The following is a 20254-nucleotide window of genomic DNA, read 5'->3' as shown; positions in this document are numbered from 1 at the left end:
GACACCCTATGCCTAAGTGTGAGACTTAGCTCATTTGGGGCATTCTTGGGTGCGGGGCCTCCTAAGAAGACACAGCTAGGAAAGAGCCATCGTCCAACCTATGGGTTCCCTAACAGCTTGTGTGTGCAGATGGGCCTGCATGGTATGGATAATGGGAAACCTAGTCTTACTTGGGAGATCACTAATCCTGGGGTTTGCTTGACCTCTAGCACGGGAGCAATCCTTGCGAGGATCTACGGTCAGGAGTGATGCACTAGCCTATACCTTGTGTGTCCCTATCTCTGTGTTCTAACATCTAGTGGAGTTGCAATAGCTCGAGGGTAAGGATTGCATACAACCCTTAGGTTAGCTATGGCTAGCTTGCAAGAGGTGTTTCATTTGGTATCAAAGTAGAAATTCATTGTTTGAGCGTGGACAAATGCGATATTAGTTTTATTCATGTTGTGTGTGGCTGAATATCAAGGTTGTATGGCTGATTTGCTGGCCGACAAATTACTGTGTGCTGTCCTTTGTGTTGGTAATTGTGATACTGCAGTTTGCAAACTGCTGTCTCATAGCACGAGTTGGAAGGGAAGGTGCTGGCAGAAGGAAGAGGCAAGCCCATTTACAAACAGCTTGTGGTTCGTTTTGATAGTACAAGGGTTGTTTTGACTGGTATGGCAGCTGATTCTGGTTGTCCGTACAGTTTTTGTGGCTATGCTGTTCTGCAAGAGCAGCACCAGGCCTTGGCTGGTTGCAGCCAATCAGAGTTTGTAGCTAGAAGTTTCATTGGTATTTAACCTTGCAGGGCTCTCTTTAGTTCATGGCACTAAAAAGCGGTGGCTGCATGCTTAGGAAAAGTTATGGCTGCATGTACTTACTTCTTTTTTCCAATGACAAGACTTCTATTAAGTATGAAAAAGGCCCAAGAAAAGAAAGAAAGAAAGAAAGTTTATTAAAGACCGATGGGTCTATGAGACTGTGAAAATCCTGATACAACGAGCTGTGGTAGTGGAGCTACTAAATGAGCATCCATACCAATGCAAAAAATGCAAAAATGCAGAATGGCAGTACTAAGTGCTACGTACAACATAGTCATGTCGATGGTCAACTATATATCAATCTCAGCATCATCATCAATATCATCATCATCCCCAGCAACAGCAAGATATCAGGATGGATGACGCAGTGGAGGCATGAAGTCGGCAATAGAGTGCTGTCAGCCACTCAGAGGTGCGGTCCTGGCATGTTTCCTCGTCGTAGCTCTGCATCTAACCAAGGCTACTGTGACCCCCATCGGTCGGGCTCCGACTCTAAACAAGGAGGGGATGTCTCCAAGTGTGATCTGTGTGTCGACCCTCTGTCTGAGCTGTCGGGTCACGGGCTCCGGGTCACATTCATGTCGAGGCCTCGTCTCGTTGGGGTCCATGTGATCTAGCTGAAAGAGCTCCGTGATAGAGCTCTGAGAGGGATCAACCGAGGAAGAAGTCTGCTCCTGTCTCTGTGCTCGGACTATCCTCTTGCGGTGTCTACGTGCCTCATGAATGAAACCTGCCAAACACCGTTGGTCTGGGTAGGAGAGGAAACGGGCTAAAATCCCATAACTATCCCTGAAGAGGCAGTGGAAATGTCCTCGGATCTCATAGTACACATGACACCTGAAGATGAAATGCTCCTCTATCTCAACCTCCTGTATGTCACACAGTGTGCATATGCGCCGCTCCCTGGGTAGTCGCTCTGCTCTGCCGCTCTCGATGCGAAGTCTGTGTGAAGAGACCCGAAATTGCCCAAGAGAGATCCTCAGCGAGTGGGGTAGGTGAATCTGTGTGTATCCTGGTGGGTCAATGAAACCCTCCGCTGTGATATGTAAGAAGTGATCTCTGTAGAAGCTAAGCTTCACTGGGATTTCACTCAGTTCCAACCAGGTCCGAAAAGTGTGTAGCTGTAGTAGATCCTCACGGATAACCTGGTTGACCTCGTGTGATAAGAGGGGAGAGAACGGAGCATCCATGCTATACTGGAAGGGAGGTAGTCTATCCATGTGGAGCCCCAGTCGCTTAAACCATCTCTCTGTACGTGCATACCAAGCACCTCTAATCTCCTCCTGCTGCAAGTGCCATAGAAGAGGATAGAGCTATCCATGGTAGCCTGCTACGCCCCGAGGTATAATCCCCATATTCCCTAACTCGGTACAGATATGTGATGACCTGAAATGCAGCATCTAGCTGTAAAGGGGGTGACCCAAACTCAGCTTGAATGATCTGGTGAGGAACGGATGACTTACCACAAATCATCCGTGATAACATGAGAACCTGTAGCCGCTCCACACGGGCCCACTGTGTATCTGACAAGTCTGGCCCCCAACAAGGGCTGCCGTACATCCCCGCTGGACGAGCTAAGGAGTCAAAAAGCAACCCCTTGGTGCGTGGATCCTGAAAGTGCGAGCGGAAGCACTGCCTCTCTAGCCTGGCCAATGACTATGCAATGCTCATGGCAAAATTACATCATGCATAGTATGAAACACAAAACACTCAGAGTGGGTAAATAACCTACGCATCAAGAAGACCTATCAAAGCACCAACGTTGAGGCTGAAAATACCACCTCAAACCTATGGTGGATCCGAGACAAGGTTGGAGCCACTCCCCTCCCCAAGGAAGACAGTCCTCCTAGCAGAAGCAGCCTAGGAAGACCCTTGCATGCTCAACCAAATGGCCATCGAAGCGCGTACCATGTCTGCCCAAATATGAGTCAAGGGCCTTTGTGCAATCAGGTCTCCATATGTATCACACTGAAATGCTTCACTAAGATCTCAAGGCACGTGCAGATCTATAAGGAGAAACATCATCCAATGAGCATGACTCAACTAAGTGTCATCAAATTGAAAGAGCCCAAGAGAAGCCATGCCTCTCAAGAAAGGCCCCAAAAGAGAGAGCCAAGCCATCAAGCCCCAAGTCATGAAGAAGGGGGAGGGAGCAGAAGTATTCGACAATCTAGCAATACCCTTCGAAATTATATTCGCCTTTCTACAATCCAATAAACAATGCTAAATGGACTCCTTAGAAGAGAGGCAAAAAGGGCAAGTAGGGGCTAATGCAAACCTGGACCTCCATAGGTTCATTGCAATCCCTCCATGAATAGAAAGCGAAAAGAAAATCGTGAATTTTCTCGTTTTGAGAGATTTCTGAGTCTTCTACAAAAAGATTTCTCTAAATTTGTCAAAATGTGAAAATTCTTCCAATAAGGAGCGATGGTAGGCTTCCAGCCCGTAAGATTGAGCCGAAATCTCCTGGCCTTGCCAACCATGTAGCAAAAGAAAGAGAGACCCTTTGCATGATTCCGTGCATCAATCCACTCCCACTACCACAGTCCCACCGCAAATACTTCATGGGGACACCTCCATAAATCCGAATCATCCACGAACCCAAGGGAAAATGATCCAGGTTGGGCTTAGGTACCAACACAGCTCCACATGATCCAAAACTCGGATAGGCTCAATATAACGTCCGCAACTTGCCACCAAAGTAAACATCGAAAACCAAGGCGTCCCCATCTAAACCTCATAGAAGCCCTATGACCTAGCTTGGGATACTTGACCTCGTAAAAGCCCCAAGCCAAAAAGATTAATGGTAGGGCCTACCATCTCTAAGAACCCAATCCAAGGATAGGGATGCATAAATTTCTTCAATTCTTCTTTCACTTCCTCTAAGGTCACTCACCAATTGAAGCTTACGATCATCCAAAAGGTTTTTGAAATCCTTCCAAGATCCCACAAAAGAAGTAGGTCCTCTTCCCCACAGAAGTATCAAGAGGTCTGCCATGATCATAAACTCTGTTGTCATTCCACATGACAGGCTACCTATCAATCTCTTACAATTAAGAGGAAGGGATTCTCCAAAGATTAATCCTGAAGCAAGATGGCAGCCATAAGAGGTGAGAAAAAAACCTAAGATGAGCCGAGGTAAAAATCCACCAAGTACTATCCGTCCAATCACCACTCGAAGAGGGAGAGCAGGAAATATATGCAAGGAATGAAGAAATCTTTCCGAGACTCCTATCCTGGCAAAAGCCCTTGAACCACAACCATGCAAAAGTAAGGCCCTACGCTGCAAATCTAGATGATAACTTTGAGGCCTCCTTCATGTGTGGAATAAATTGGATTTATTCCAATCAATATGTTTCCCTGGTGCAAAACAAAATAAATCCAAAGTTGTCCTAAAAGATGTGAGCATCTAGGGAGTGGCATCCTTAGAGGCCCTCTGTTAAAAATGAGAGCAAGACCACATTGCTTGCATAGAGGAGAATCTCGATCAAGGAGTTGGCAAGAGGGCAGCTTGTTCCCCCTAGTGTCCCTATGAAGGTATCCAACTCCTCGATATATAGACCAAACACGGGTGGTGATAACGAACAACTCTGTTTGACACCAATAGTGCTCATGATATCCTCTATCCACCCTGTACCTATCCCAACCCTGCTTGAGACCCCCTCATAGAGTGCCACGACTGCCCAAATGATCTCTTAAACGTACCCTAGATCCTGCAAGCGTCTGATGAGATGAGCTCCCAGCACTATGTCAAAAATCTTTACGGAACTCCGTAAAGCAGCAATAAACCCTCTATCTATGTGCTCTAGCCTCCTCAATAACAACTCTGAGTGTGAGTATGTGATCTAGAGTCACATGATCTACCCTAAAACCTACCTGTCCCTCGGCGGCTCTGAGTCCCTTGATCTCTACAAACTTGCTAACCTGTGTATCAAGGACTAATACATATATCTTGGACATGACATGCCCAATCATAATGGTCCTATAGCTTTTCGAGCTCATGGGATTCCCTATCTTGTGAATGGGAGTGATGGTGTTAAGGGTCTAGGTGTCAGGGAAACCAATACAAACCGCTTCAGTAAAAAGCTTTGCTAAGATGGGAGCCATAGTACACAATGTATTCAATACATAGTTCCTCATGATCTTTCGCTCGACCATTATGAAGCTTCAAAGCTACATGTTTAATGCCACTAGTGGTGAAAAGTGTGGAAGAGGTGAGACGAGGTAATGTGAGAGGTCAAGTGATGGCTTGTGAGGAATGTCATACAATGTGTGCATAAGAGTGACATAATGCGGTTTCCATAAGAGGAGAGGGGCCTCATCGCTTGAGAAACTTCCACTTAACATAAATTTTTTTTACTCCTCATTCTAGGGACTACTTCCGACAGACCAGGCGGCAATAACCCATGTATCGTCTCTGCCTCATTCGAAAGATAAGGCTTAGTCTTGAATCTAATGGGCTAAAGTCGTACATTCATCATCGACTAGCCCAAGATGGTAGGCGAGTGCAATGGGTGGTATGCGTGAAGATGTGTAGGATCGCCTCATGGAGGGAGTGTATGATTAACGCAGCTCAATCTTCTAGGAGTGGGATGTCCTTGAAATCTATGAGTAGAGTGGATAGGCATGTGGAGTACTCAAGAGAAAGGCTATGATAAAAGTAAATGTCATGACATGTAGTGTGCGTGGACGAAGTCACGGTGTGGTCATGTGGCGAGGGATAAATATTAAGAGGAGACAGTAGTGGGATGTCCTCGAAATCTATGAGTAGAGCGGATAGGCGTGTGGCATACTCAAGAGAAAGGCTATGATAAAAGTAAATGTCATGATATGTAGTGTGCATGGACAAAGTCGCAGTGTGGTCATGTAGCGAGGGATGGATATACTAAGCAGAGACAGCTCCCAGTAGTGGTGGCGAGATAGAGAAGTTAATGATATGCGAGGAGAAGGAAGAGGATCCAATGACGTTGTCAACTACAGTGGAGCCTCCCCCCCCTCGAGCATGTGAATCCACCTTAGCAGAGCTATCGATCCAGACCATTGTAAATGAAAAGAGCATGTATCCCACCCATGTTGAAGAAAGAGTGTCTGCCGTAAGATGTGACATGTTTGCAGATACTCGGACATCCCTGCCTCATCCAGATCAACACTTAGCAATAAAATATAGTCATCTTGAAAACCCAAATTGAAACCTAAAGCGTATCTGTCCTCGCGTTGAAGTCCCCAACAACGAAAACTTCCTTGCGTGGCTGAAGAAATCTATTATGTCAAGGTGCAGGGCTGAATATGGTAAAGTCTCAACCTCCTCGCATCTCTAGCAAGGTATGAGGGGGGGAAGTAGCATACTGCGATGAGGAGGTCTTGTTGAGATGGATGGCGGATCTAGATCTAGAATGTGTGTCATGCCTCTCAACAAGATGGTCCCGCTGCTGAAAGATGATGTGTATAGTATTACCACTCCTCTCGATCCACGTTCCACTTATCTCCCAAGTCTCATCATGGGTATGCTGCCTCCCACGCCTATCCATTGACTACGTGCAGAGGCAAAGGGGCGCTCTGGGCTTTGATGGGTCTCTGTACAAAAAGCTATATCTCCACCTGTGTAAGACTTTGAGAAATTCCCTAGATCTAGCTTCAGGGACCATTATAGTTCCAAACAAATCAGGTCAAGGTCTCAGTGCTATGAATCTCATAGACCCGTCCCTTGTTTAGGGAAACCACCTGATGTCTATCAAGGGCCTACCAAACACCGCCCATCTCGATCTATTGCCCACTTCCCTTCTTGCGGGCTATATTCTGTTGTGTTGTAGAAGGATGCACCTCTCCTCTACCTGCAGAGGCGCGAGGTCCTCATCCAAAAGCATCTAGCAACAATCCCATAGAAATGCACGCCTATGCAGTGCTGCTATGCAAGCCTGAGTGTCCCTACATCGGATGAACTCTTGAGTGGGATCCCATCCTATGCGCCTGGCCCATGCTCCGCAACTCCCAGGGTGGAAGCCACAAAGCTGGTTGCATCATCGATGGGAGCGGTGGATGTGCAAGGGATCTTCCAAACTCTGACATTGAGGGCCTTACTGGCTCTCTAGTGGCCGAAATAGTGGCCTTCACAGGCTCTCGTTTCGCCACATCCATCCATATGGAAGTCTCTACGATAGCTAAATGCATGGTGGCTATCTATGCCTCCATTGTCGGCCCACTACTAAGGACTGTCACTACAACCGCAAAATCTTACGGAGTTGTAGTACATCCTCACCAAGGCTGTGTATAAGAAGATCCCGCTCTATCTCTCATACACGTAGGCAATGAACCTCCATGATGAGCTGCTCCCAAGCCTCGTGTGGAATCGGATGTGCCTAAAGTGACTGATATGGATAAGGCATGATTGGGGGCTGTGTGATAGGGAATAGGGAGAGAGGGGTGGGGATGGCAGAAGACTCGAAGTGGTGGAAGGACACATGGGATAGGGCTGAGGTGAGCCCAACTATAGAGGGGAAGGATGAATGGCTAAGGGGAAGGGCTGACGAGGTATTGTAGAGGTCGAACTAGCAAGGGCAGACACTAATGCCATTGCCAATGCTAGAGCCAAGGCTGGTGTCGATGATGATGATGCTGTTAGGGATGATGACGATGATGCCTGCGCTGAGGTTAAATCTGAAACTGAAGCCGAAGCTCAGGTTGTTGCGGCTGCAGTCTACTGCATAGCCGTAATCTATCTACAGACCATTGTGATTGCGAAGTTGGTGATGCCATCAGTCTCTCCGTTTTGTGGTTGCTTGAGCTGTTGATATCTTGGCTTGTCCACCTTCTTTTCTCCCTTCCCTCCTTTTGCCATATCGCTTGCTATTTCTTTTCCCCCTTGTTTCTTCCCCTACAGGTTTCTTGCTGAAATTATGATGAGGGGGAATGGTAGACAACCCTTCACACCTTCCATCCTTGAGGATTTTGTTAGGGCAACAATGTGGCAGCGTAACGAGGGAAGGGGGTCTCAATATCATAGATCAAGACTAGCAATGCAGGGCCTTGCTTTGCAAGATTGTGGTAAGGTAACTCATGCTTGGGCAAGAGTCATGAATTATTTTCTTTATTAGCTGCATACAGTAGGTTGAGATTGGATGGATAGTACTAGATGGATCTTTACTTCAGCCCATCTCAAGTCTCCCTTTTCTCCTCTTATGGTTGCTATCATGAAAGCTTGGGCCAGTGACACGACCCCGCAGGATCTGACCCTATCACTGACCTAGAATCTCATCCTCAATCCAACCAGAATCATAGCGCAGGTCCCATACCACCTGAGCTCGTCCAGAGGACCTTCGATACACCACCTATGATCCGCCATGTAGATGGCCAGAGTCCCGGCCTGGGTCCAAGCCCCATCCATCAGTTGAGGAGCGCTCAACTAATCTACACAATAGCACTGGCCCTCCCTCTATATAGAAGGAGACCCGCTATAGATAGCACAATGCTATGAATAGCTCCCTCCATATAAAGCGGAGCTTTGATACCAGAGGACACAACCCCGCAGGATCTGACCCTATCACTAACCTAGAATCTCGTCCTCAATCCAACCAGAATCATAGCGCACGTGCCTCGATCCTCCCGACCACCCCCGAGCACGTGGGCTACAGCTCGACTCATCCATAGGCCCGTATCTGACCCAGGCGTCCCATACCACCTGAGCCCGTCCAGAGGACCTTCGATACACCACCTATGATCCGCCATGTAGATGGCCACAGTCCCGGCCTGGGTCCAAGCCCCATCCATCAGTTGAGGAGCGCTCAACTGATCTACACAATAGCACTGGCCCTCCCTCTATATAGAAGGAAACCCGCTATAGATAGCACAATGCTATGAATAGCTCCCTCCATATAAAGCAAGCACTATATATGAATCAATTTCTATATATAGCAATCTCGGCTAAAAATAGCCATCCAGCCCTATGCTATCCCATAACCCATGTTCACCTGATATCCAACCCTAGGTACACCATGCACATGACAGCCAGCTTCAGGAGTACTCACTCTTCAAAGAATTCCCCCCTTCCTCTCTGGAAGAGATTGAAAGACAGCCCATCATGTGGAAAGATAGCATACTTAATTAGCATAGCAGACCACTTGGCATCTCTCATTACATGCAGTGGTCTAGATGGGAGAATATGCATATGCCATTTGGTGCAATAGTGTGGAGGCTCGAGGTCACGGAGGGAGAGGAAGGCTTGGTTGAAATCTTAGCGCAGAAATCTCTTTGGAAGATTAAGCTATCAGGAAATAAGGCAAACATAACATGCAGAGCTGAAGTGTTGATGCAGACATAGCGTGGGTCTAAGCTGGAAAAGGTTGAAATCGATGGATGAAAACCCATAAGGAATGGATGGAATGTGACAGGAAAATGGAGAGAAGATAGAACTTCAAGAAGGCTGTTAATTGGGAGATGGAGAGAGGTGATCTGATGTGGTGAGGCAGCTTGTGCAAGTGGGAAACGAAGGAGTGATGGTTAGCATAAGCTTGGGAGTAACTAAATGACGGGTGCCTTGAGGTAGGAAGCGTTGGCAGGAGCACCACTCCCATATATCTATCGATCTAACACCTCTCCCAATCCATCCAAGACACTTAGAGGGCCTCCTCACTCACATATTGGTTATTGGGCAGCAAGAGCCCAAGGTGGAGGGCCTAGAATAGCATGGAATACAGGCCTATAGAGTCCCAGCCACTGCTCTGCCAGCAGCAGGCTGGTCAGCCAGTCTCAGATTGGCAGGGTTACATAAGGGACAGACCCTGTGTGGTTACCTGCTTTACAGACTGGGTCTGTCAGTCCTACAAGGCCCAGTCAGCCAGACCAGGGTGGGTGGTCACACTGGCCCCTCCCCTATAAATAGAGGCCTCTAGGGCCCTTGTCTCCACTTCATGAGATGCACTGAAGCTCACTGAGGAGCAGCCTAGGTGGACTCCTCCAGTTGCATTTGGAACAGGGAGTAGATGCAAAATCCCGACTAATTACTTGCAAGTGAGTGACATCATGTAAGAACCAGAGCATTCGTGGAATCAGTAAAAACTTTATTGCTTTCGACGACTGATAGGGGGATATCGTTGCAGAGGAGCTGAGTTTGGAGCAGACTTGAGGCTCTCCTGGAGGTGCCAGGGCAGCAAGATTCCTGCAGGGGTTGGGTTCTTGTGAGGTGCCAGGGCAGCAAGATTCCTTCCAGGGGTTGGGCGCCTGTGGAAGCACACTTTTCTAAGATTTTGATCAGTTGAGAGCAATATACATTCAGTGTTTTACTGTTCCTTAGTGATGTTCATCTCTCCAGATCTGAGTGTTCTAGCGAGGTAGTCTGGTGCACACACATCACTTGAAAAAGGATCTCGATGTTTGGTTCCCTTTGACTCAAAGTTCTTCCATTGTGTAGGGTTAGGCTATCAATAACAAGCCTCTCTGTGATTATTTCTAACAAAAATAGGGCCTGGTACTTACATAAAGGGGTTCCCCTTCTCCCTCTGTACTAAGTACCATCTAGAGAGTATTTATTGCACAAGTTTTCACTGCAATTGTACTTTTAACTTTGACTGCCCCTTTAGATTTCACAAATGCAATTTTAAACACAAATGCAATTTTAAACAAACATCTTGTCCTAGTTTGTGAGCATTGTTTGGCTCTCGTCTTTGGATAAGATTCAGTCTCGTGGTTCATTCACATCTAGTGGATTTATTTTTCACAATACCTTCATTAATTTCCCACTACAAGAGACGATAGTGGATCATTACAAGGGTAAACAGGTGGTTGAATCATTTACGGAGACCTTACATTACAATCCATCCACGATGAAGGGAGCGCAAAGATTCTTTGCTTACAGTAACCACATCAGACAGACAAGATCAGTTGGCAATATAGTTTGGTGGCCATCAAAACTTACTCATTGGTAACCTTATGACACCTCACAGCGATTTGTAGCCTCATGACAACTCACTCCTAGTCTCATTACACCTTGTAGGATTCATTTGGAGGATAGTGAGCCGCTTCATAAAGTATCTATCATTATGGCTTGTGTATACAAGCTATACTCATGGGATAGAGTTCGATGGTTTGATGGCTAGACGTAGACGGCCACAGCATCCATGTGGTGGTTTAAGAGCCCCTCATATTTTTGCAACAAAGAACAGCTTCAAAAATTGTCATCAATTCTATACTAGTAGTCCATTGTGACATTTCCTAAAAAGATCTTGAGTTTTAACTGCCCCATAATTTAAACATCCATTTGATGCATGGCTTACAAACTGGCGACATAAGTTCATACACAGTACATAAGCCTACTCATTCATGTCTCTAATGGAAGAAAACGAAAAAATACAAAACACAACTTTTAAGTAATAAAGGGGTGCGATATCCATTTTATTAAACAGCGATCCACCTCATTATTTATAGGATCACCAACAAGCACAACAAGTTTCTCAGCATGTTTCACTACGTAAGACATATGTCACAAAACCTTAAACTTTAAGACGCACTGCATTAAAGTATCACTAGCCACAAGTATTATCGTCTTCACTGATGAAGGTGCAAAGTCCTTTGTATAGGAACCAATTTCCAAAACCACACATGCCATGCATTCTTGTTGTGTAGTATTTAAATCACTGGCATTGAAATCCTAAAAGTTACAAATAAATTTTGTAAGAAAACTTCGTGTCAACACCTGCAAATCCCCAGTATGGAACTGCTGATGTACTTGGCGGAGTTGTCCTTTTGGTAACTGCACAAAAATATTACAATGATTTTCAAGATGTATAGAAATTCACAAATAACCTTCGGTCAATTATCATATATATATATATATACCTTTGTAAGACTAGAATATACCCAATCGTACAAATTTAGATTTTTTGATGTTTCAAAGTCCAAAAGTCTATAGAGAAAATAAAAGCGAAAATGAAAGAGAAGAAAAAAGAGGTAACAAAATTTTTTGAAAAAAAAAAAAAGGAAGACATACTTAGAAAGCAAAGCAACACTTATGTCATCATCAGTGCCCACACATAAGCAGCTATACTGGATTTAGAAAAACTCCACATGGCCCAAACTTTTAGTATTACATCCACTTAAAAAATAAAATTTCCATAAGCAAGATTATTTCAATTAGAAAGCATATTGGTTGAGATCTAGCCTTATTAGAACTTTAAATACACATAAAGACTGGGCAAATAGCTTGGAAAAAGCACTAAAAAACATGCCCACCCTGTTTTACAACTTTCAATGGCATTTTCATAAAGGCAAAAGAATGTCTCTTTCAACAAAATCATCCAGTAGTAATATGTAAATTCCTTCTTTCAGCTACTCCATTAACTCTTACATGTTTCTGCATACATGAACCTTTACACAGAGATTCCTCACAGCCAAGTCATATACTAGACATGCCCAGAATAATCTTCTAAAAACAAAACCAAAAGTTCAGTTTCACCACATGACAGTCACCCAAAGGTCAAAAACCATAGACTTCATCATGCACAGCAGAGACTAGCTACTATGACATCATCATTGGCATCATTAGCGCTCAACGATAGGTGTAGCCCATATTATAAACACATGCTCTCACACACACACGTATTTGTACTCCCACACATGATCAAACGTTCACTTCTACAACGGCCTTCGTACTGATTTTCTATTGTCACTCTAGAGGTGAAGGGCAGACTCAGCCATGAGAAAGGTCAGTACTATAGGAGAATGCTAATAAAAGCAGTCGCATTCTCTTCATCTAAGATACAACTGTCTGTCAAGGGGAAGAGCATTTCGTATTAGTCTCTCCCAAAAACAAATTCATTTAAAGAACTTAGAAAAGAAGCTCAGATGGCGAAAGACATCTGCTAGATGAATCCATGAACATACCCGAATCCGTCTTCTAAAAGCAAACTAATAATGCAGGTTCAACCTCATGAAAGCCACCCACAAGGTTTAAAAACATAAAGTCCATCTGCATAGCCACGCCATGAATTTAAAGATCTCATTTCAGCAATTCAAGCAGTTACTACGACCACAAGAGCTCCATTTCTGGTTCAGTTCTGCATTTTGGAGCATATTCTTGCTGGTTTTGATTAGGGTTTGTATTTGGAGCACCTACAGCCACCTATATCTGCCCATTTGCACACGTGGAGGCTGCTATTGTGTTTTGGCGTCGGCGTCCTAAGACCAGCTGCCGTACTTGCTGGTTCTTCAGCTGGTGCTGCGAGTTTGTTCCCTCAGTTTGCACACATGGAGCCTCGCCCTCTTGGTGAAGATCAATCCGCACAACTCTCAGCTTGGGATGAGAAGAATGACAAGGCACTAGCGCTTATTGGTGTGAGGTTGGCTAACAAACTACTTCATCATCTTGACCTCATTACTTTATCGAAGGAGACACTGGACAAGCTCGAGAATATATACGCCACATCTACTGGACCTGAGGAGCAAGCTCTATCTGCTATATCTCTGAGGTGATAGATGATGACCAGTGATGTTGTGTGTTTGTGTTGAGTCAAATAAAGGTTCTCAGCCTTGAGTTGTCCCTCTAAATTGAATGTATTTGGAGTCAATAAGAGGTACTCTGCCCTGGGTTGTCCCCCAAAAATGCATGTATTGTCTTTTACTTTGGTTGATGGTATTGAACACCCAGTTCAAGGTAAGGGGGGATGACGAGTGACGGTTTGCCCTTGCCGTTCGCAAGTTGACTGAAAAGTCACTATCACACGGGAGGTGTTGGATAGTTGGACTTGCTCTTTGCAGCATTGCGGTGGAGGGGGGATCGGTCTACTCTTGCGTGTTGGGTCTCACACTCTTTGCTCTGAAGGGGGGTGTTGGAGATATCATAGTCAAAGAGTGTGTTGGTGTGAAGTGTTGGTGTGTAGTACTAGGTGATCTAGTACTAGCCTATGTGTGTGAGTCTTGTGTGAGTGCTACGTGTCATCATGGGACTTAACCCATATGCACTAGGTGCTAGTGTGTGAGTGTACCCTATATAAGGCTTGTACTTTACTTGTCTTGTTACACTTGACGAATGAATGAAAGCCTTTTGTACTAGGTGATCTAGTACTAGTCTATGTGTGTGAGTCTTGTGTGAGTGCTACGTGTCATCATGGGACTTATCCCATATGCACTAGGTGCTAGTGTGTGAGTGTAGCCGATATAAGGCTTGTACTTAAATTGTCTTGTTACACTTGATGAATGAATGAAAGCCTTTTGTCATGTCTTCATTTGAGCATCATTTACTCACACCCTAACCTTCTCTCTCTCTCTCTCTCTCTCTCTCTCTCTCTCTCTCTCTAGCATGTTTCTAACATGGGTGAACGGGAAGGTAAGGCAGAGAAGACGATTATGGTGAGGGGAAGAAGAGGAGGCCGTCACTAAATGAATTTATTAGCACAAGGGAGAAGAGGAGGCTGTGACTATATGAATTTATTAAGATAAGGGAGGAGGGAGGACAGCCCACCTCCCCCGTCCCTTCCCCATCTCTTATGAGCTTAAGAATTTCATTGCTGTCTTTCCTATAGACAAATTAATGTAGCCTGGGGATGAGACTCTCTAAGCGAGAATGTGAGTGTTGGAAAGGTCACCTCCCCATCTGTAAGCCCCCAAATGAGGAGAGCGTGGGGGAGGGAGACCAAGGGCAGGATGTGCCCAAAGAGAGATTACCTGGATGTGTGGATCTGGGACGGATCTGGAGCATTCATGGTTGGTGGGGTATCCCAAGGATGAAAGGCTGCATCAGGAGCAGCTCATGTGCAGGAAGATGGCGGGAACACAGTGTCTTGGATCAGGCCTGGCATGAGGCACTCAATGGACTGCAGCAGGACCCTATGAAAGGCGCGCTGACATCAGCATGTGTACGGAGCAGGGTACAAAACTGTGCGGGCTGCTGCAGGGCAGTGTACGGAAGAGGTACGGCCAGGACAAGGCGCCGGCAAAGGGCTGCAGCAAGGCGCAGTATAGTGGGGGTCTATGGGCAGGTCTATGGCTTGCAAGCAGGGCTGGCAGGTGGCAGGACGGCAGCAAAGGAGCTGGACCCTGCATGGAACAAAGGGCCAGCAAAGGGCCCTTATATAGGGCTGGTTGGGCTGAGCCAACCAGGTCGGTTGGGCCAGCCAACCTAGTCTGTCCAGTCGGCCCAGTCAGCTGGCAGGTGGCAGGACGGCAGCAAAGGAGCTGGACCCTGCATGGAACAAAGGGCCAGCAAAGGGCCCTTATATAGGGCTGGTTGGGCTGAGCCAACCAGGTCGGTTGGGCCAGCCAACATAGTCTGTCCAGTCGGCCCAGTCAGGGCAGACTGGTCGGTATTTTTGCCAGGCCTCAGGGCCTATAAAAGGAGAGGCTTCAGGCCTCATTTATCATCCAACAGTTCAGCAAAAGCAGGAGCAGACAGGAGCAGCCAGGAGCCACTCCCTTGGGCCTCACACTGGGGGTGAAGGAGAGTTGAAGGTGAGCTGCAGACTGAGTTCCTAGAGGCTGGACCTTGGCTGTCTTCTAGGGCAGCAAGGTGTTGTGATCATCATACCTTCTGGAGCAGCCATTCACAAGCAGGTTGGAGCAGTGGAACAGGGACCTGTGTGCTGCAGACAAAGCTTGGCAGGGGCTGCCCACCTAGGCTGATTCACAAGCAGTAAGGTGGAGAAGAACATACTCGACGAAAAGTCTACAGAAGCTCGAGGTGGAGCACGCGGGCTCGAGTCTAGAGATAGCCAGCTGATAGGAGAAGGACCTTGTGGTAAGATCAGAGGACCACACCATTGGTGGGACTCTCGATCTATCTCTCTTGTATTGTGTCCATAGTTTTGGACGGAAATATATATTTTGGTGGTTTCTCTATCTGGTTGGTTCATTGTCTATTGATGAGTCTGCACATCTATTGAATGCACATAAGTAAAGAAGTTTGTGATTCCACACCCACACCACACTGTGTGAGCTCCTGGGCATTACTATCAGTCTTCCGTTGCGTGTACCCTCTGTTGGGTTATTTTCTAACAGTGAGGTCACAATTTCAAAATGCTAAAATGGTTTACCCAAAGGCTTAGCTTAATTGAGTGACTCCATCTATTCCACCCAAGATATCAATAGAACTTTTCAAACACAAGGGTAAGTATAATATTGGTAAGTATAATATTAGAACATGCAGACGGTTTGAACAATAACTTGATCCTAACGCCGAAGCTTAAGTTCTCATCCAATCCATTTTCCATTGACCAACTTATGCCAGAAATATAGCAAAACTTGGAAGGAAATAAAAGTCACCTTTGCATGATATGGAGCCGCTTTTATACCATATTGTCCTAAAAACTTTGCTATCTTCTCTGTCTCCTTCCTTGTAGGCACATATATAATGGTCGGCCCCTTGTCAAGTCCAATATGATGGCTTCCGCCTTGCATGTTGTAGTCCAAGGTATCCTTACTTAAACCATCTTCAGCGAATTCATCCCATGTTGCTGAAAGCATGCCAACACAAAAGCTAAAGACTCTATTTCTTAGAACATCAGCTTTTAGAATTTTCCAAATCTAAAACATAGCTACATTGGACGTGTCAAGACATCAAAGCATCAAAAAGGAAAGTGTCATTTTGCTACAATTTTATAAGTCGAAGTGCATGATATCACCTCCATATACAGCAAAACAAGACAAGGGATTTAGCCCAAAGAAAACAATTTCAATCTTATCTACTTATTTCTCGCGAAGATTTAAGTGAGCTATCCAACTTCTAGATAGCGAAAAAGTAGAGAATTATCGACATTGGTTAACATTTTTGCCTCGACATCACAGCCAATGGATGTGACAAAATTGACTTGCTTCACGATTACCCTTCAATATCTCTTACAAAAAGGGTGCATAATTGTTAGCACTTAGCCCTGGTATGGCCTTGTAGGCCAGCTAGGACATTTAGTCCTAGTACACCTAATTCACTTAGGGCATTTTAGCCCTTTGTTGACTAGTTGACTTTGGGGCCATATATTGGCCACTCTTGTACTTTCTTCATTATCCATTTGCAAGTACACTTGAGTTCCCTCAGGTTGCTTTTTGCTTCCTTGCATTCCATCTCCATCCCATTGCTCCCCTCGCCCAAGTGGTATTAGAGCATGATTTCTTGCTCCTACCTACATCCTCCCGTGCTCCAGCTTCAGTCCAACTCACTCCTCTCAAAGAGATAAACACCACCAATGAAGACGAGCCAAACCGATGTGCGATGAAGGGTGGGAGTGGCTTCTATTTTATGCTTTAAGCATTAGTCCGAGATACGGGATTTTTTGCAAAATAGATATAGCTCCCCACATCCTATAGCTATCTGCTGCTAGTTGCGCTCCCATCTGCTGCTCAAAGTGTTTGCGCTGCCTATTTAGAGCCTACATTGGAGCTATTTGCAATTGCACAGTGCTCCAACTGCTTGAATATTGCCGCGACTAACACTTAGCTCCTGCGTGTGGCGCTAGTCCCCCAACTGGCTATATGTTAGAAACATGGTGGAGAGAGAGAGAGAGAGAGAGAGAGAGAGAGAGAGAGAGAAGGTTAGGGTGTGAGGAAATAATGCACAAATGAAGACATAATGAAAAGGCTCTCATTCATTCATCAACAAGACAAGTGAAGTACAAGCCTTATGTAGGCTACTCACACACAATCTAGAGTGCATATGGGATAAGTCCCATGATGACACGTGGCACTCACACAAGACACACACACATAAACTAGTACTAGATCACCTAGTACTACACACTAACACACTCTTTTACTATGATATCTCCAACACCCCCCTTCAGAGCAAAGAGGTGTGAGACCCAACACACAAGAGTAGACCGATCCCCCCTCCACCGCAATACTGCAAAGAGCAAGTCCAACTATCCAACACCTCCCGTGTGATAGTGACTTCTCAGTTAGCTTGCGACCGGCAAGTAAAACCATCACTCGTCATCCCCCCTTACTCTGAACTAGGTGATCAATTCCATCAACCAAAGTAAAACCCAAAACAATCATTCTTGGGGGACAACCCATGGCAGAGGACCTCTTATTGACTCCCAATACATTCAATTTAGAGGGACAACTCAAGGTTGAGAACTTTTATTTGACTCAACACAAACAGACATAGCATCACCAGTCATCATCTATCACCTTGGAGAGGGATAGATCATGTAATATAGCAGATAGAGCTTGCTCCTCATGTCCAGTAGATGTGGCGTATATATTCTCGAGCTCATCCAGTGTCTCCTTGGCTGAAGTAGTGAGGTCAAGATGATGAAGTAGTTTGTTAGCCAACCTCACACCAATAAGCGCTAGTGCCTTGTCATTCCTCTCATCCCGAGCTGAGAGTGGTGCTGATGTATCTTCACCACGAGGATGAGGCTCCATAGTATCAATCTCAGGTATCAAAGCCAGCAAGCTGAAACTGATAACCAGCAAATGAACAGGCTAGTCTAGGGCTCTGAAATGGAGCAACAGCTTGAGAAATGCTTAAATAAACGTGACCAGCAACTTGTGAATGACCTCGGAGGCTCCAAAATGTAAACCCTGATCAAAACGCAGCAAGAGGGTGTCCGGAAAGGCCAATCCTAATGAAAAAGCAGCAAGGTTACACCTCGAAATGAAGTAGGTCAGCTCCAAAGTGAAAAGCAGCTCCCTGGAACAGCTCCGAATGCTGTAGCAGGTCTGAAACTGATCAGGCGGCTCTCTCGAGTATGCCAAAATGAAGTACCAGGCCTCCAATATGCGAACCAACTGTTGTAGATGAGCTGGAGGCTAGGATCAGTCCCGAAAATGCAGCAAGTAATAGGCTGTCAAGGGCGCCTAAAGCTGCAAAAACTCCCGAATGGAGGCCGCAATGAGGGCAGGCTGTGGAGACGCTCTAGTCGGGTGCAAACAGCTAGAAAATGGAGGTAAAACAGGGCGAAATGGAGTAGGGCTAAGGCGGCTGCAGGAAGAAGGGTTGAAGTAGAATTAGGGTTAGGGCAAGAGTGACAAATTAGGGTTAGGGCAGCTATGGAAGGTGGCTCTGATACCATGTTAGAAACATGGTGGAGAGAGAGAGAGAGAGAGAGAGAGAGAGAGAAGGTTAGGGTGCGCAGAAATGATGCACAAATGAAGACATAGTGAAAAGGCTCTCATTCATTCATCAAGTATGACAAGACAGAGAAGTCTTTCATTTGAATTAAGAATTTTTGCAGTTTGTCATACGCGACCTTCACCCCGCCCGCTGCTGCCCCCGCCCCTCGCGCTGCCTTGGCTCCTGCCCTGCCACTTCCGCCCATCTCCCCCCGCACCCTCCCCTCGCACCCTGGTCGCCGCCCTGCTCGACTTGCTGCAAGCCCCGTCCGATGACTGAGCGCTCTCGCCTGCTGGCCGGCTGCCCCTCCTACTCGGGATCTGCCGTGAGCCTCTCTCTTGGATGGCGCTTCCCCAGCCGTGGCCTGCTTGTTGGTGGCTTCCTTCCCGTGGCAGTGTTGTCTTCCCGGGCTGGTCTTTTGCACCCCTCTCCCTCTTCGTGGAGTAGAAAGCGCTTGAGTTGGGGGTGTTTGAGAATTTGGAGGTGTCGAGCCATTCTTGGCATGGGGCCTTGCACGTCTTCGGAGGGGAGTATCTTCGGCTTCAGCCTTCTCCCTTGCCCTGGCGGTCCTCCACCTTTGCACCTTCACAGCAGCAGTAGGTTCATCTTTCAGGAAGCGTCTCTCCACATCAGCCATGGTCATCCCCCAGCCGTCCAGTTTGTGCCTCCCCGTGGTGGTGGTTGTGCTGCCCTCGTCCAATAGCATCTCCTGGCTGCGATTGGTGCACTGGAGCTGGAAAGACCTGGCCCTTGGACAACAACCCAGAGGGGTCGCGTCTGCTAATGGCCTCCTTGCTTGGGTCTCCAAACTTCTCAAGACTCAGAGTTTTTTGGTACTACTTCGAGCTCAAGGAGATAGAGATGCGAGATGCATGCCTCCATGGTGGTCAAGAGCTCTTCTTGATGGTCAAGCTCGACAACAGGGATCCTGGCGATCTCGGAGCTACTCTGGCCCATGGAACCTTGCTACCTCGACATGGCTTTACTGCTTTCTTCCCAGCAGGGGTTCTTGGTCGCGGTTGGCATCTTGGTCTTGGTCGGACTCGATTGTTGGATGTTGACTCAGAGGAAATGGCTCACTGTCTCGAAGATTCTCTACCCACAGGGCGGCGGCTCTTGGCTCTATCCTCAAGGATCCCTTCTCTTGGGGCTCTACTTCTTCTTGTCATACCAGGAGGCACCCCAAGTGGGTTGAGGCCTACAGATGCGTGGAGCGGGCTACTGGAGTGCGGACTCGCCCCCCGTCAAGTGGTGGTTGCTCATGCACGCGGGTCTCTTCCGATTGGCGCCCTCGGGCGGGCTCGATGGACGGGAGCTCAGCGGAGGAGGGATCCATACCTTCTTGGATCACGAGTACCTCCAGGATTCACTTCATCAGGGATCCGTAGCTTTTTTGGTTTCGCGGTTTACTGGTTCTCAGAAG

The 20254-nt window shown here is 46.5% G+C and overlaps 1 protein-coding gene across 6 annotated transcripts in view; it reads right to left on the bottom strand.

Annotated features, from left to right (window-relative positions):
• RECQSIM (RECQ helicase SIM) overlaps window positions 1-20254 on the bottom strand; it is a 53453-nt gene that overhangs the window by 17787 nt on the left and 15412 nt on the right. For all 6 annotated transcript variants that reach the window (XR_015541248.1, XM_087376478.1, XM_087376483.1 and 3 more), the window contains exons 8-9: window positions 16044-16234; window positions 11485-11541 (exon numbers count right to left, since the gene is read on the bottom strand). Coding sequence is in view for 5 of the 6 variants with exons in the window: in XM_087376478.1 (XP_087232604.1) it covers window positions 11485-11541; window positions 16044-16234 (248 nt within the window). In the remaining variant the exon portion in view is untranslated. The remainder of the gene's footprint in view (window positions 1-11484; window positions 11542-16043; window positions 16235-20254) is intronic.

This window comes from Dipteris shenzhenensis, chromosome 1 (assembly GCF_047967505.1).
Source record: "Dipteris shenzhenensis isolate YYH24624 ecotype China chromosome 1, Dip_SZ_1.0, whole genome shotgun sequence".
Lineage (NCBI taxonomy): Eukaryota > Viridiplantae > Streptophyta > Polypodiopsida > Gleicheniales > Dipteridaceae > Dipteris > Dipteris shenzhenensis.
This window is presented reverse-complemented; position numbering and strand designations above follow the sequence as displayed.